Below are 18,432 nucleotides of genomic sequence, written 5' to 3'. Positions count from 1 at the left end.
TGACATGCCATAGCAGAAAAATCACAGGTGTAGTAAATGACATTAATAGCTGCATTGAGGTGTGCCAGCTCAAGGGTCCTGCAGTTGTGCATGTTGGCTCACTGACAAGTTTTACTGAGACACTTAATGAACTGGAGCCAACGTTCAGGTCACTAGTTACACTTGTGTTTATCTTGCTAAATGTTTGACTTGAAATGTGCCCTTTTTATAATCAAGGGCGGGCTAATCAGGCTGCAGTTTTGTACACTTATACAATTTTAATCAAGTTAAAATACTTTTCTGGACCATTTTAAAGCCATTTTTTAAAACTGATCTCACCCAAAATTAAGCCAGAAGAATAATAAAAAATGGTAACAGTATAGTGCACATTGCCAAGGAGATATATTACTGTGCCTCGAAAAGTTGAAAGAAACATTTGAGGGTGAAATCAACATTCAAATGTGGCAACATACAACCAAAACCTAAAAAACAGAACTATGTAACAGGATATTGATCACCAGTCTTCTTATACATTGACTAATTACATAAAGGCACTGCACAGTCACACAGGTGTTTGCATTTATGCCTGATTAGCTCAAGTTGAAGTTGGGTGGAGGTGTTGCGGGAATTTCCTGGGGTCCATGAACTAATAATACTGAGATGCTGCCGCTGATGATGATGATGAACAGATGCAACAGAACTAACAGGAGAGTGACAGAGATGTCAATCAATCACAAGTTGTACATGTTCATACAGTCTTGAGTTTGAGGTCTAATCAGGCACATAATTGAAAACACCTGTATAGGTGGACTGTAGCTGTACAGGGGGTTTAATATTTTAAGTCTATATATGAATCTCATGTCATCTTTGCATATAACAACACACATCTCGCGCAGGATCCTCCTGTGTTTCACTATGGATTGCTCTGTATTCCTGCTGCTTCCTTATATGTACACTGGAGAAGCCATATAAGGTAGTGAGGATCTGTGTTGGACCTTGAGACCTGCGTGATAGACACACCAGAGTGAAGTGCAACATGTGGTTTATAATGAAACGCCGCCAGAGTGAACTGATAGGATCTCTGTTTTTGACGGGAGAGGAGGAAACTAGTTCAAGTCCTGTCCTGTCACAGGTACACAGCAGAGTACATGTGAAGCAGGATTCAGAGGAAAGGCGGGAGCTGTGTGGAAATGCGCAGCTGAGGTGTGAAGATACACCGTGAAAGTTGAATTTTCACCACAACACAACTTTCATTTCCACGGATGAATTAGACGCGCGCTCAATGAAGAGCAAGCATAACCTGAGGAAGACTGTTTTTTTTTTCAGCGCACGAGGAGTGACGTGCCAGGATCAGCTGCTGTTTGACTGGCGCGTCTTTGTTTGTTGATGCGTCCATGTGGGGAAAGCTATAGTTGAATCTCTCTCTCTCTCTCTCTCTCTCCCTCTTTCTCTCTCTCTCGCGTTCTCTCTCTCTCTGCTCAGTCGTTATATCCTCGCTCACCACAGCTCAAGTATCAGTTACCGGGTCTCGACCAATCCCCGCGCGCTGTCAGAACTCGAGAGGAGACAGCAGCGGAGAGCAGACCGGAGAGAGGCGGACACAGGCAGAGGGGAGAGACAGCGAGAGGAGCACACACCCATCCATCCATCCATCCATCCATCCATCGTCTATCCTCCGTCACCCCCTCCCAGCCCGACAGACAGACACGCAGGCGGCTGCCTCCCCCCTCTCTTCCTCCCCTCACCCGCCAGGTTCCCCCTGACTGCAGCTGTTTGGGTTAACCGGGGAGGCGCGAGGCAGGATGCGCCATGGGACAAGCGTGCGGACACGCGCTCCTCTGCCGTAGCCAGCCACCGTCCTCAGAGATGTAAGTGCAGTATGAGTATGTAATGAGTGTGTGTGTTGGGTTTGTTGTGTGTTTGTGTCCTGAAGCTTCTCGCGACTTCACACAGCGCACAAACTGAATGTCTGGAGAGGCACATGGCGCCTAGCGTTGAGCCAAATACAGACTGGTGCTGGTGTAGTAGTGTGAGTGTGACCTGCTGGGTGTCATAATATTCCCCCTGACAGCAGCAGTGAAGACCCCATGTGAACTGAGCTCACCACCAACACACTGTAACATCACTAAAATGTTCCCACAGTGTGTCCAGTACCTGCTCTACACAGAGTTTAGTGACTTTATCACGCCTTTGCATCTTCCAGGGTCTCATAATAGACTCCTCTTCCTCTAATATTACTGATGGGACAGATACATTTGCTGTGACAGCCTTCCTGATTGAATTCTCACCATGAAAATCATTATGCTGTAATGTTTTTAAAGGGCTGAGTAAGAACAAACCACCATGTCCTCAAACACTGACCCACTCTGTTGTTGCCTTGACTATCCTGCAACACCCTCTATTGTACCACCTTCTAATAAGGCACCTTTTATAAAGGGTTTCCAAGTTGATGGTGGTTAATAAATCATTTACTAATGTTTGTTCTCAGTTATAAGAAACAAATAACAACAACTTTGGGTTGCCAGGTCTTCTGATTGTCCATTTCTGGAAAAGGGAAGCACAGAAACTGGACCAAAATCCAATTTTTACCAACTTATGAAGCATTTATTAGGCTAATTAAATACTAGGATTCGCAACTGCTTCATTGCCAAAAAGAAGGATAAACATGAGCCAAAGGGATTTTTCACAACCTGCTAACCCAAATTTAGTTCCTATTAATGATTTATAACTGGTCTTTAGAGCCTTAGCACTATATTTATAAACCATAAATAAAACTGTAAGCTACAATCATAAACCTTTCATAAAGTGCCCCCCCTTTGTATCATCAGTTTTTAGTTAAACATGAAGATAAATGGTATATGCAGTTTTTCTACTTTTCAGGCTTATAAAACCCCTTGAAATCCCATTGGGTCATCTTCCAAACACATCATCAAAAATCTTAAAACAAGCTCATTCTTGACCCTCAGGCTGTTTTTTTTTTTTTTTCCTTTTAGTTCAAGAAAAGTTGACATTTAGGAGATTTTCATAGGACAGTAAATATACGTGCTGTAGATAATAGTTGGCTGACACAGTTATTACGCATAATAATCCAATGCAAAGTTTACACAGTTTATTATGTTTTGTGGATGTGTCAGAGAGGTGTTGACTCAACTTTATAATGACTGTTGAGGCCATTAGTTGTGATGATGTTGTATGGTGCTGCATAATATCGTCCACCCTCTGCGTATTTGTCATTCTCAGCGGCACCTGTCTGGAGGGACGAACTTTTAAATGTCAGGGACCACACTCTGTGTTTGGTTAAATGTTAGTTCATAAACTAAAGTCCTCCTCATATTGACCAGTTTGAAATTATAGTTTGCTATGTAAACACACAGTGGCTGCTCTCATATTAAGTGACGCATCTGCTGCCGACGGAGTCGAGCGATTGTGATCAAAACGCGTGGCTGATCAAACAGCTTGTACATATACTGTACAGTGAGAATTTCCCTCTGGACATGTCTTGATGCCTATACTTTGTGATTTTTAATACTATTAGTTCCCTCCTCCTCTCTCTCATAGCAGATCATTTGTGGATAATAACATTGTGATGCCATTATACACTAGAATGCACAAAATATTCGGGACGGCTTCCTGATATCAAGTTTCAACCCCCCCTTTTTTTTGCACAATCCAAAAAATCCTCCTCTAATGTGTTTTATTCCCTTGATCCCCTCCTTCATTAGTGGTTTAAATCCAATAAGGCGAATCACTGAAGGATAATGGCTCTTGTTCACCTGACCAGTGTCAGAAAAGACTAAGCTTCTTTCTTTTGGGCATTTGTTGGCCAGAATAAGAGAAAATGACCAGAGTTGTTGGGGAGTAATGAATCTGCCAGGTGGACGTCACTGATCTCTGACACACAGTTTCGTCTCAGTAGCTGATCTCACCTGCTTCCCGCAAGCTGGAGTCAGTTTGACTTACAGACTTAGCATCAATGATCACTGAAGGTCATGAGGTGTGATGCTGTCAAAAAATACATGAAAGCAGATGTCGCGGCCGCACCCATTGGGATATAAATGCTTTTGTGATTGAGCATTGATAACTGATAAAACCATTTAGGCTACCTTCCATGTTATATTTTATTCCATAATTTATAAAAATGTAAATACACTCTACAAAAAGGGTTAGTGGTGTTATCCCTGCTTTATGTTGCACTAACATCTGTTTTATCATTGTAGTGGTTTTCCATAGTCTTGGATCTTTGTATTGTAACTTTGAGAGCCTGTTATTCACCATCAGAAATATGAGCCGAGCTCTACGGTTTCAGGAATCACACACATGAATTCTGTCCAAGCTTGGATCTCCCGTTCGCTGTCTGTTTGCAGCGTTTGATGCTGAGCGCCTTCATGTGTTTTTTTGTGTGTTCTAAACAGCCTTTTGTGGAGGACACATTCATATCCAATGCACTTTGTTTGTTTATCTGCTGTTAGCGTCTTGCATCATTGTACATGTAGCAGCAAACAGGCATCGTCCCTGTAATCTGTATGTAGAGCGTGTGTGTGTTCACATGCCAGCGGGTGTGCATGTAGTGAATGGTCTTCAGCATGAAAATTTATTGCAATTCACTGGATTGACGCCAGGAAGTCAGATCCCCCCCCCCCCCCCCCCCCCCCCCCCCCCACCCACCATGACCACCACACACACACACACACACACACACACACACACACACACAGAAGTACACAGCAGCAGCAGAAGCAGCAGAGTTGTAACCCGACTCCTGATGAGTGAGCATGTGAGAGAGAGAGAGAAAGGATGCTGACATTGCACTGTGTTATCATCAGTAATGGGCTCATCAATACTAAAATATTCAGAGAGAGAGAGAGAGAGAGAGAGAGAGAGAAGAGGGAGATAAAGTGAAAAGCAAAGAGAAAGCAGAGAGAAATCATTGTGTGTCGTGTTTGCATGCTTTTGCACATGTTCGTGCGTGCTTCAGCAAAACATTTGGCTTCAAAGCTTTCAATTCACTGATTTATCTGCGTTTTGATTCCCCGTCTCTATTCAGGAGTCCAGAAGAAAATAACAGTCTGTAGCATAGTCACACTACAAATAGGCTGTATGTTTACATGGGAGACCAACAGTAAATAATTAATAATATTTTATTTGACTTGTTACATTATCATTAACTGTTTTACATTCATATAAACATCTGTGGAAAATAATAGAAATTGAACCACCGAAAACATCCCAAGCCACAACATTGTTCTCCAGTAAAGATGTAATCTAAGTATTGAAACATTTTTGACATATCGACACCCTTTTCCACACAGAGAATAAAATGTTACTGGCAAATCTCAAGTGTTGTGAAACTCCCTCAGCTGGATCGTTAGTACAGTGTCTAACAGACATCCAATCGCTTACTAAGCTTAAAGTTTAATTAGTGTAGCCGCTAATGGCAGATGGAGAATAAACTACATTGTTGATATATTCAGCAGTTTGAATCTTTTCATTTAAAACCTAAAACTGGGTGTTGATTGAATTCAACAGCTGTGGAGCAATGATTTTCTCTTGATTGCCAAGACTCAGTGTCCTTTGTGCTTCTGAAGAAAAACACTTGATTTCTCAAAAAGGAAGTTGAAGCATTGAGTTATCCAGGAGACTCTCTTTCTTTAACATTAAAAGATAACCTTAACTGTAAAAACATAGCGAGGAACACTTACTTCTCTACTGCTCTTTAGTTTACTGTACTCACTCATTTGATTACATGAAGGCATAAGACGGTATGAAAATTTCACGATTATCTTGGCCAAAATAATTATGATTCACGATATTATCCCGATAATCATCATAATATGCTTAAATCTCTTAAAATGGCACGAAAACATACTGGAATCACTTTACCTTATATTGTGTGAAGAAACAAATATTTTTATTGCATCACAGAGAATCAAATCAATCAAACAACGACTAGAAAGATACGGGCTCCATCCTGTGGCAATTCAAAATAAATCAGGAAATCAATATACGACTGTACGTGAGCTAGACAGCTTTTTCAAGTCATTCATGTGAGGATATACACAATTATCCCGATAATAGAAATTCTTTCAAAGTGTTTTTTATCCCAATACGAGATAAAATCTTTTATTCTCCAATCTCTACTTACATGGATTCACAATATTTTCATGCATAGTTGAGCCAACACATGCAGTAAGTGCACACATAAACACCCACATTTAAAGATGTTCAAAGTATCATTTCAAGGGTGAAATGATACTGCACTCTGTATGTCAATCTGTACAAAGGTGTGCAGTTGTACTTCTGTTTCCTTGAATAGAAATAAATTAAAAGATTCACATCACAGGGCTGACGCATAAACACACTCACATCTGAACCAATCTTAGATTCACCTGTATGAATTTGAAACCAGTAACCAGTACATCTGAGGGGAAACCACATGCCATTCTTTTAAATAAAAAGTATTTAATAGGTAATGGTACAGGAAACATGATCAAGAATATTTTCTTAATGTAGTAGGTACACATTAAGGTACACATGTACAAAGCATCTGAAGGCTTGACTGTTAAAAATCACCATAGTTATTTCTGGATGTTCTGGCAGTCGATAGGCCAGGACGATACGAGTGTATATTCATATTAAATCAAGAAGAAACAACCCAAAGATGTCACACAAAAACATGACTCAGATTGTAGTGAGGACTTTTAGCTACGTTACTGCACCAAACTGATTCAATTCACTGTACTCAATTAAATGCCATAACTATGCCTGTATTTTACTCTGTGTGTTAGCCAGAGGGAAGGAGATGGATGCATTAATTTAGCGATGCCAACAAGCTGTTAAACATTAATGTTAAACAGAGTGTAATCTATGTAATTAGATGTGATACAACTGTCTCCATCACTAACAGAGTGGAAATCCATTATATAATTAGTTATAGCTAAATATTGTTTAGTTCCTCTTGATTTGGCTTTTAATCCACCACTGATTTCCCAAAACACATACAAATCATCATATAGGTCATCCAGTTTCTCCAGCAAGTTTTTCCAGATTGATTCACTATACTAATAGCTGTTTATTGTGATAAATAGGAGCTGTGTTCATCTCTAGCAAATCCCCTGTTCCCTAGTTGAGATGAAATTCAAACCAGTGTGGAAAATCAAGGAGGCAAAGCTGTAACAACTTTTTAGATGAGCAAGAGAAAATTAACTAAACATAAACATGAACAAAGACAAAAAATACACCCCCTGAATTCACCAGATTGTTAACAGAGTGTTGATCTCGTTAGATTTGATGTACAACTGAGATAATCTATAAAGCTGTGAGCTGTTATCATCGAGAAATGCGACCAAAACCCTGCTGGTAATCTGATAGCAGGCATACTTCATGCTGCTATTCTACTCTATTTATGGTGAAGCAGCTGCAGTGTAATACACGAAACAGAGTAGTTAGATTATATAACTAACTTTTCACCTTTTAAAGTTGGTCTAACTCTAATTTTGGACATTTCATGTAGTGGTAGGTTAGGTGACGACCTGCAACACTGAAAGGGTCTGAAGGACAGGAGTGTATTAGAACCTACAGTCAGGTACACCTGCAGACCTTCCCTGCAGCTGTGATTGTTTTATTATATCTAATTGTGGCACAATTCTTCTACTATATCTGTAACATATTAACTTTACAGTCAGTATTGTCCTCCTGCTTTTTGATTTGATTGTGATGTGTTAAAGTGTGTAAAAAATAATGCAGCAACTCATGGAAATTAATTAAAACATTTACTATATTTTTTGTACTTATTTATTTCTCTGTTGAGTTTCCAGGGTTTTTCTATTCTTATGGTTCCACACAAGAATAGAAAACCTTGCCAGCCGGTCACTTGTGATGACTGTTTCTCACACCTTATTAGGAAGAGTTATTTTGAAGATGGAGGCTAGAATTACAGTCATGCTAAGCTTAAGGTTTCACATGTTGCAGGTTTAAGATAAATCTACAGCAGGTTAGTGCTGGGTTGAGGTTAGGGGGAAGGTTTGGTTTAAGTACAGTTTAAAGTACAGTTTATAGTACGGTTATAGTAAGAATAAGCCTCGAGGGAATGACTTTAAGTCAATACAATATCATCACAAATGTGTGTGTGTGTGTGTGTGTGTGTGTGTGTGTATGCATGTGTGTGAACCTGGAGGTGTCACGGGGAAATGAGCATGACAGCTCCCATGGTTCCCAGCTTTGGCTCCAGCAGCTCCTGTCAGCCTTCTTATCTCTATGGACTGTTGCCACAGACAGGTGTTCCTGTGTGTGTGTATGTGTGTGTACGCGTGTGTGTGCGTGTGCATGCAGACGTGTGTGTGTGTATAAAAGTGTGTACAGTATGTATGTATGTGTACAGTTCTGTCAGTGATCCAATGGGCAGCCAGTGTGAGTGTCTTTGAAGATGTTTTTGTCAGCGGCTACAACTGGCGTGTGTGTGTGTTCGTGTGTGTGTATGTGTGTGTGTGTGTGCGTGTGTGTATGTGTACTCCCTCAGGAGATTAAGGTGGGAGGTTGGGCAGCTGTTTTTGGGACATAGAGCTTTGGTTTAATTAGAAAACTGTATCAAGAACCCCTCCTTGTATGTGGCGAGACCTCATTGATAGTGTGTATGTGTGTGTACGTGTGTGTGTCATCTTTACTTAAGGCCTGAAGAGTAACTAACTTTGAATAAATGTGGCGTAATCTGCCAAAGAGAAATCATACAGCAAATTAGGTTTGACATCCGGCTTTAGCACATGTGGTCTTTGTGAAGTTTGTGTTTAAGGTTTGTTGTGCTGATGTGACACAACAATGCCTGAATGCATGAACTACTTTAGTTTGAAGGTCATTTCAGTTAAAGTGTGAACATCTATTTTAGTTTTAGAAGGGTTTACGAATGTGTTTGTGCAGGCAGCCATGTGTGTGTCTGTCTTTGAACTGTTGTAAAGTTGCAGGGGACACAAAGTTATTATCACAGAATAGAAAGCAGAGACAGTTAGAGGATCACAAAGTTTCTACACTTGTCATATTAATTACTACTTTAGGGTTTATACATGAGTGTCAGAATTGCCGAGTGTTTGATCTCTTATCATTTTTTTTGCACTTACAAACTAAGTAGTAGTACTGTAAGAGTAAATCCTCCAGTGGCATACTGTATGTGGAATTAAAGTGACTATTTGAAGCAGCCACTGAAAAGAAGTGGGAAGATTAAAATGACAGAAGATGACTGGAGTACGTTATTTATCAATGTCATATTCACAGACACAAAATAACCTTTTGCATAGCTCTTAAACTCGGGTGGGGGGAGGCAAGTTCGAAGTGTAGCAAGATGAGATTAAAGAACAAACAAACAAGGTTTTTTGTTCATTTTGTGCAGATAAAGGAGACTAAAACATCACTGTGGTCAATCCTGTGAATCCCATGACTCAGTTTAACTGAACTAATTTAATTTTACTGTCTTCTGCAGACTGTCTCATTATTTTTGTTGCATTGGTAGATGTTTTTTAATCTTTTCTAATTTTTTTATTGCTGATATTACTGATATTTCTCATGTGTTGCACAGTTCCACAGTTGTTTTATCTGTTGATTTTGCTTTTAAAGTTGTTTTATGCTGTTCGTACAGACGCTGTAGATGTTTTCTGTTTGATTTTACTCTTCTGAACACGCCCGCCCCCCATTATTCTCGCTCTCTAGTTGTTTGTTGACCAATATTATATTGATGCGGTTACATTAGTTATTATTGGCTTTTATTGTCTGCATTGTTGTGCTCGGTCTTTACAGTAGAGTAGTGGAATGTGTTCCCGTGTGCTTCCTCTTGCTCTGACTGCAGGGCTTTTTCTCATCGATCGGCCCTATTGATTGACTCACACAGAGATAAAGCCACTGACAGGCTATAAGTTTCGCATTTGGGACATTCAGGGGTTTTGTGATGCTTGTAGTTCTGAATGAAATGACTTGTTCAACAGCATATGAACACACAGACCGTAGAGACACACATACATAAACAATGCACACACACATACTGTATTTTATATAATGTATCTAATCATTTTCACAAGAGGCTGATTGTGTTTGCTGTCTGCAGGCTATTATACATCCAGTATTTTGACATAAACTCCATTAGCACTCAGCAGCTTTTTTATGCTGATTTCCAAATGGAAACATGCTGATGATTATTCTGATCACATGGACAGATAAACTATTGACTGTGTATCTATCTATCCTCACAGTCTTTCTATGGTTCCTGCTGTTGAGGGTTGTATTACTCATTTGTTACTGTTTCCAACAGACTAATTCTCCATTCTGGTCATCACCTCATTTAGGCGTCATTGTCTCCATCCATCCATTTTTCCTTTCTTTTTTTATTTTCTCACTCCTTTATCCTGACTTTCCAGCTCACCACCCTTGAAATCCCTCCTGCCAGACAGAGAAGCCAGGTGTGACGGAGAGAGGAAGAGACTGCCGAGATGGCTTGATAGGTGAAGGGCAGGTGTTTCATCCAAAGAGTAGTCCAGGTTGCCTGGCAACTAATGGTGTCACAGGTTATCCTACATATAGGGTATTATATTCTATCAGTCCTAGATGTAGTGTTTCCTTCCTCTGATCTCTCCTTATATTTATCTTTTTACACGTTAATCAATACATTTGTTCATGTTAGCATGTTGCGTGTGTGTGTGTGTGTGTGTGTGTGTGTGTGTGTGTGTGTGTGTGTGTGTGCGTGCACGCACAAAGGTGTGTCTCTTTAAAGGCTTTGTGACAAATGTGTCAGAAATGTGACAAGTCTGGGGTTTTTTCTTCCGTTGTTTTTCCTGAGGAGATGCTGCAGTGAACCACTGACAGTGGAGTGTTTTGTGGTCCAAACAGATGTCGGACTTTTGGATGCATCAAATGTTACATTTTAATTTAAAAATGAATTTTGCAAAGGCAACTCAGGCCACAATTGGCCATTCTGGGTCTATGTGTCATTCTAAATTTGCTCTCTCCAGCTCTGTTATAGAGATTCTGGAGATTTACAAAGGCGTTAATCGCACACAACAACGGACATCGGGGCATGCTGCTGAGACTCTTACATCTTTCCAAATAAACATGATGTTTACATGAATCACTTCAAAAGTTTGTTTCTGAGTCTGAATGAAAGTAAACATAGAAACTAGCTGCCTGTGGCACACCGGTTTGTTTACATGTATAAGGCTGACTTTCACTGCAGTTAGACTGTAAGGAAACTAAAAAAAAAACTAAGTGCAATGACGGGTGATCCCGTGGTCTATTATGAGGACAATTGTGAATCATTTTACTTTGACTGGCAAACCGTATTTATTAGAGCCAGAGTACACAGAGAGGAGATAAAACAAATGAAAAAATGAAGGAAAAATGAAGAATGAAGGCAGTAACGGTTACTTCTGAGAAACTGCTGGTGTTCGTGGTGTTCCTGCAGTCACTGCTCTCCTGAAGAGTGATGAGGAAAACTTTTTCTGCAGAGTCAGACCTGTTGCTGCCAGACTCGGAAAATCTAGAAGTGTCCACGGATGAGAGTGATCCCAGCTGTGTAACTACTACAAATGGATATACAGCATTTATCAACATTGTCGTCCTGGAGACTGTTTCACCTCCACAAAATCAACTGCATGAAAAGAACGAGGCCAGCTGGACCAAACAGTAAAAAAATATGATTATAACACCTAACTGTGTGAGGAATTACAGTATGTAGTTCTATTATCCAGCGGTAGTCCATGAAAACTGCTCTGTGTGTATCTTGTCATTTTATCCTTGCAACTTGGAAACTTGCAGGCAGGAACCATTTTATTTAATCTACTAAGTTACTACTTCTGTAGCAAGAGCAGACATTGAGCTATCCACAACCTCAGACATAAACAAACCGGTGTGTGCAGATGAATATGAAGGGCGGTTCGGTTGGCTGGCAAGCTGCCCCAAATATACATCTCTATGCAGTTAGCCATGATGGCTGCTGCAGGTGGCTAGTTTCTGTGTTTACTATCATTCAGACTCTGAAATGAACTTTTGCTCAGACTGTATATGGCAAGTACATTTGAGGATAGAACTTGAACTGGAGAACACCAGTGTACAGCCAATTTAACCATTTGTGCTGTTTTTATAACTTAATGACTAACGACACTCTTCATTAAATTTTATTGTGACTGTAGCCGGAAACTAGACAGCCCAGTTTACTGTAACTGTTCATCTTGACGTTGACAACCAAAGACTACAGTCACATCTTATGCAAACTTTATATCAAAGTGATATAATTTATTACATTTATCAAATTGCTTTGATGGTTTGTAGTGTATTATTACCACTACTACTAATAATAGATTTGTTTGCATATCACTTTCTGAAACATGAGTGTTTTACAAACCAGACTGCACCCAGCAGTGTCATTGTATGGCTGCTTAACACAGCAGGAAACGGTTGAACCACATGTCAGGGGAGAACGAACAGAAAAGTCAATCAAGACACAAAATTAACTAATAAAACAGAACTAATAAAATATAGAGGGTAAAGGCATGACAGTCAGCAAGTTGTCAAAATGAGGAAGTATGAATACAGAGCTAGATACAAGAAGTACTCCCTTTACTTTTATTTGTGACGTTTTGACCAACTACAGGTCTTCCTCAGACAATTCAGATACTCCTTGTATATTTTCAGTTGGTTTTTGTATCTAGCACCTATCCCACTCAAGTTATGCGGATGGAGCTCCGACCACAAGCTGGTCACCAAATTCCCCTGCTAGAATATCACAGGGACTGTTGTGGCTCATATGGAGTTAATATATCAACCTCTGGAAACCAGTGCAGTGAAGCTCGAGCAGTGATGCTTTGAGTTAGTTTGGAGCCTGGCAGCTGCATTTTGAACAAGCTGAGCAGGGAAGACGGATGTTTGAGTGAGAGCACGAGGACTTGCAGTAAACAAGACCGGAAGAAACGTGAATGTCATTTTCAAGGTTGGAAGAAATTAATTCCTTTTTGATTTGATTTAATGAATGCGTTGTGTTGTAGTGTGTCAAATGAAGGGTCGGGAGACAACGCTGGGTCCTATAACTGGCACTCGGGTTAAGATATCCACAAAGCACAAGAATCATCGGCTGTGTGTGTGTGGTATCCGGCTCAGCTCCCTCGTTTAGATCCAGAAAAAGGCTCACGGGCACACGCCTATAGCTACACTCATCATGTCCACTTGAACATGCACAAACAAGCATGCACACACACACTCATATTATCCTGTTAGATGCAGAACATTAAAACATATTAATGGACAAACATAATAGAAATGCAACTATACAAATTATGCTGCAGACAGATACAACAGCTGCTAAAACCGAGGAAAATAGCATGTGATAACGCCCAGTATTTTCATCCAGTGGAGCACAACATGGAAGTATGCTGAGAGGATAAGTTGAGCAGAGGTGATGAGCTGCAGACAGATCCACAGAGCTGAGATCAGCAGTCTGCACATGAGTGAGTCACATAACGGTGGGAGACTTAAGATGTCTGGGAGTCCTCTCAGAGAGAACTGGTGGTTTTGAGAAGACAGAGTGAACATTATGTAAACTCCAATCCAACCACGTATACCACACTGTCACAAAGTGCTCTTGAATTCAGTCACTTTCACAACACACACAGATGGACAGAAATGTTAAGTGCTTGTACTGGTGGCTTTTACAGTAGAGTAGTTTTATAGAGTAGCGTAAATCAAGTTTTACAATTGAACTGTGACAGAAGCTTGATGCAGTTACTTTAACAACAGGATGTGTAAAAATTACAGTAGCCGTTTAAGGTAGCAGAAAGTATAAGTGCCAAAAAGAGATGGCAAATACAGGTCTTTGTCCCAAAATGTACACACATGATTATGTAAACCATGGAACCATGAGTGGATGAAATTGTTTTCGGGTCACAGGGCAGGAATGAACTGCTGGGTCCATAATAAATAAATAAATACATAACTAGCTACATTATGTAAAAAGTATGCAGCAGCTTAAATATTTATCTCTATTTATTTATAGTATTTATATTTATTTATCAGTATTTAGTGAGTGAGTGTTGAGCACAACAGTCCATCCACACTCTCCACCTCTCTGCAGTTCTGCACTTCTCACTTGACCTGCGTTCAGCGTCTTTATCCACAGAGGCAGCCGTCTGTCAGCTGCAGCTCCTGGGGATCTGAGAGGACAGCGACCTGACAAACTGCCTTCACCAGGCTAACTGAAAGTTACTGAACCAAAATAGTTTGCATGTCTGCTCCATGTGAAGAAATTGACAGTGTTTGTTTTTATTGATTCATTGATACAGTTAATAAGTTGAAAACACATAGACAGCGGGATGTATATGTGTTAATAAACTTCACTCTTATATAGTGTAGTGTCCCCAAAATCGCTTCACACAACAACGGTCTGCTGTTGGTTGTACTACAACACAGATGGCTGTACAGAGAGAACAATGTTATTTGTCCAGCACAGAGGACGGCTTGTTGTGGTGAAATTAAGGTTGTAGCTCATTGTCTATCTTACTACAGTAGGAAAGAGTCCTCGTTTGTTTTAACAACGTTTCACTTATGAGTTATTGACATGTGACAAGTGTTCTCTGGAAACACTTCCGTTGTGTTGTGGTATTTGCTGCGCATTTCTTAAATGCTGCACATGTGTTGTCAAATTTAGGAGGATGGTTTCTTAATTTGCCTTTGATCTGTATTTTCTTAAGTTGCAGCGTGTTTGCCCTTGTCGGCCACCGTACAGACAGAAACTAAACTAAAATCATTTATTGTCTCGACAAAACAGCAGCACACCACTCTCTTGTTGTCTTCCTCTATTCTGCTGCTCTGTGAATGGCTTATAATAGATAAGACCTGCCTTCTAGAAGGCTGGAAATCAATTGTGACAGTGGCAATAATCAATTAATTATTGAAGACCAGCAAAAGTCATTGGTTTCAGCTTCTCAGTTGTGAGAATGAGCTGCTTTTCTTTGTCTTAGATGATAGTAAACTGAACTTCTTTGGGTCTGTTTTTTGAACTTCTGAAACTGTCTCCAGATTTTGGGCCTCGCCACATTATAAAAATCATATAATGCAAGAATTTAATCCAGATGGGTGTGTTACAAAGAGTAAAAACTTTAAGTCTTTTAAGGTTTGTGAGTGCTTTCATTTATTTAACCTATTGTGTCACATTTTAGTACACAAGCATGTAATACAGTAGCAAAGAGACCAAAAACTGCTCCCAGACAAACACACAAAGGTTGTCCTTGACCCTTACTTGTTTTCCAGTAGGAACACACTCCGCTTAAGGCCACATATGTGTGGTAAAGAAGCGGTTACAAACACACTAAAATGCAAGCACACACACACATTCACATGGTCTCATGTCTAGGATGGGGGATGAATAAATTTGTATTCAGACTGTATTTTTTTCTGTTTGATTTGCTGTTAAAGCAGCAGCACTATAATATGCTAATTACATGCTAAGGAGCGACCTCGCTGACAGTTTCCGCCTATGAAACTCTTATAATCTCTAAAGGATAACAAATAGAGACAGACACCAGTAAACACACACAGAGCCGAAGGGTTACTGTGCATGTCACATAATCGCACCATCTCTGGTCCGACTCCAGTCGGGGACCTTTGTTGCATGTCATACCCATCTCTCTCTCCCCTTGTTTCCTGTCTTCCTCTTCACTACTCACTGTCCAATAAAGGTAAAAATACTAAAAAGTCATCTTAAAAAAAGAGAAAAAAAAGCACATACACACACAGATGATAACAGACTTTTGCAGTTTGAATTTGAAGTTCTTATTAGCATTAATGCTCATTTTGCTGCTCTACTGTCAAGATAAATTAGAGTGGTGTGTATCTTCAGTCTGTTCATGTTCGTGTGTGTGTGTGTGTGTGTGTGTGTGTGTGTGTGTGTGTGTGTGTGTGTGAAGGTGTCTGTCTGGCAGATTCTTTTTCATTCAGGTTCTTTTTATGTCTCTCCCCATTTTCCTGTGTCTTTAATGACCCAAACTGGTCACCTTTCACACCAGTCCCATCATGCTTCTAGTCTACACACAGACACACACGGACACACACAGTCGTAATTGCCCACAGGCACCTCTTCTCTCTGTCTCTTTTATTCTGTCTTCTGTTATGTCTTTTTTTTTTTTTTTTCACTTTTTTAAAATTTCCCTTTCAAGTCAAGTCGAACAAAAAATGAACATTTTTTTTTCTGCCAGCAGGGAGTCTGGCAGGGATGTTTGTACATGTGTGCCCTCATGCATGTCTGCACAAATACACTGTAAATGTACATCCATGTGCATACAGCTGTACATGAACACATTAAAAGAAATACCAGAAATTATATGAAAGAAGTCTGCAGGAATTTGCCAACGTTTGCCTGTTGTGTTTTCGTGTGTGCAACATCTGTGTGTGTTTACAGCTCTGTGTGTTACTATTGGGGATGCTGCATGTCTCCAGATGTGTGCGTCTGCCCAAGTTTTGGTTTGTTTATAGCCACACAGAGCTTACAGTACAGGAGTACATGTGTGTCATAGTTTTGGTGATGTCTCCAGGTGCAGCCTCCTTCTCAACATCAAAGTCAATATGGAGAGAGTTTGTGTATCTTTGATAGCTCTAACCTCTGTGTTCTCCGGAGAGGAGCGAGCAGTCTGGGAAGCTACTTTGATGTCACCAACAATTTGAAGCCAGTAATGAGGAGGTGGATTGGAGCTGGCCTTCTTTGAATCAAGCAGTTCCGCCTCATGTTTGTTGATAGTTTTTGTGCCGCGTTGACCTGTTATTTTTCTACCGCCCAGTTAATCATACCGCTGTCTCAATCCACATGATAGACCGGCTGTCAGAAAGGGATAGGTTTCTGGGCTGGAATGGAAAAAAGATTTGATAAAACCTCGTACTCTCCTCTGTTTGGAAACATTTGGAAAGCAGGTGCACTTAATGAAACAAAGCTGAAAAGGGAACACACCATACGTGGCTCCAGCTGTTGATTTTGTATTTTGCATTTAGGAGGATGCGAGTGTTAAGTTTGTCATTTGGTGTAAAGTTGTAGTTGACTAAAAGTCTTATCTTGGTCAAAGAAAAACGTAACTATTTTAGTTAAGTTTTAGTCAATGAAATGTCGACATTTTAGTCTTCTTTAGCCATCAGATTATATTGAACATATAACAGTTTGGCCCGTGTTGGTTGATACTGGGATTTCCACAGTGCTCATCGTTTATTACTAATATTCACATCAACCTTAACAAGCCCAGTTGTACTGCTACTATTTTATCATACATGAACAAAACAGAGGCCACACATACACAAAACGTTGCTCTTGAGTTGGGAGGCAAAAAGAAAATCAGGAGCTCAATAATATTTGTCCCTTAACAGCATATGTGCCACCCAACTAACTCAAAGAATACAAGGCGCTGTCTGATGATGTTGCTTCTCTTGTTTCTAGGCAACACAGGATGTCTTAAAGGTACATTTCACAATTTTGACTGTTACAAAGATTTCAGTCTAGTCTAGCCAAAACCAAAATTAGGGCCCGAGCACCAAGCGGTGCGAAGGCCCTATTGGATTTTAAGGAATCATTTTTCTTCTCTATTATTATTCTTCCAAAACAAACACCTTTTTGAGGGCCTAAATGTGCACGAAAAGTTGTTAAACTTTGCACATACATCAAAAGTGGTGAGAAAATTGATATTTTACGGGTCTCGCAAAAAAGCGGGGCAAAATGGCTCAACAGCGCCCCCTAGAAAATTTGGAAAATTGAGCCCCTCAATACGGATTGTCGTAGAAGAACGAAATCCGGTGTGCTTATGTATCATGACCAGACGCACCAAAAAGTCTCTTGGACACATACCCTAAGTCCAACAGGAAGTCAGCCATTTTGGATCAAAGTTGCGATTTTGACGCCGATTTGGTCATTTCCAGCCTGCATACTTTAACAAACTCCTCCTAGAGATTTGACCTCAGCAACTTCAAATTCAGTCAGTATCATCTACAGACCTTGGAGATGAAAAGTTACCAAAACGGTGAGTTTTTGACATTGCGAAGGGGGTGTGGCCGGGGGGTGAATTTCGATCCTTCGCCATGAAAAATGAAACGGCCATAACTCCGGCATACATGATCCTAAGAGACCCAAACCTTTTGTGCTTGAAAAGAGTCCCGCCCTGAACATATCCATGTGTCAATACTGGATCTAAGTCATAGCACCACCACCTCAAATTTACTTAGAATAGCCTCAAGACCTTGGAGATTGTATATTATGAAGCTGGTGACTTTTCGTTGAAAGGTGTTGCCATGACGACACGGCGAATTTCGATATCTCGCCATGAAATTTGACATGGTCTGATCTTTTCCAAATTTCATATGCTTGTTAAGAGTCCCGGTCTGAAGACATGTAAAGGCCCATATTTAGTGACAGTCATAGCGCCACCTACTGGCAACAGGAAGTTTTAAGCTCCACTCTTT

General features: G+C 40.3%; 1 protein-coding gene across 1 annotated transcript in view; it reads left to right on the top strand.

Annotated features, from left to right (window-relative positions):
- Window positions 1-990: 990 nt before the first annotated feature.
- Window positions 991-18,432, top strand: part of LOC137185950 (cGMP-dependent 3',5'-cyclic phosphodiesterase) — a 168,881-nt gene continuing 151,439 nt past the window's right edge. Inside the window, exon 1 of the mRNA XM_067594512.1 lies at window positions 991-1,847. Coding sequence (XP_067450613.1) covers window positions 1,789-1,847 — 59 coding nt within the window. The 5' untranslated portion in view covers window positions 991-1,788. The remainder of the gene's footprint in view (window positions 1,848-18,432) is intronic.

Source organism: Thunnus thynnus, chromosome 7 (genome assembly GCF_963924715.1).
Source record: "Thunnus thynnus chromosome 7, fThuThy2.1, whole genome shotgun sequence".
Classification (NCBI taxonomy): domain Eukaryota; kingdom Metazoa; phylum Chordata; class Actinopteri; order Scombriformes; family Scombridae; genus Thunnus; species Thunnus thynnus.
The sequence above is the reverse complement of the archived record's forward strand: the minus strand, read 5'-3'. Positions and strand labels throughout refer to the sequence as shown.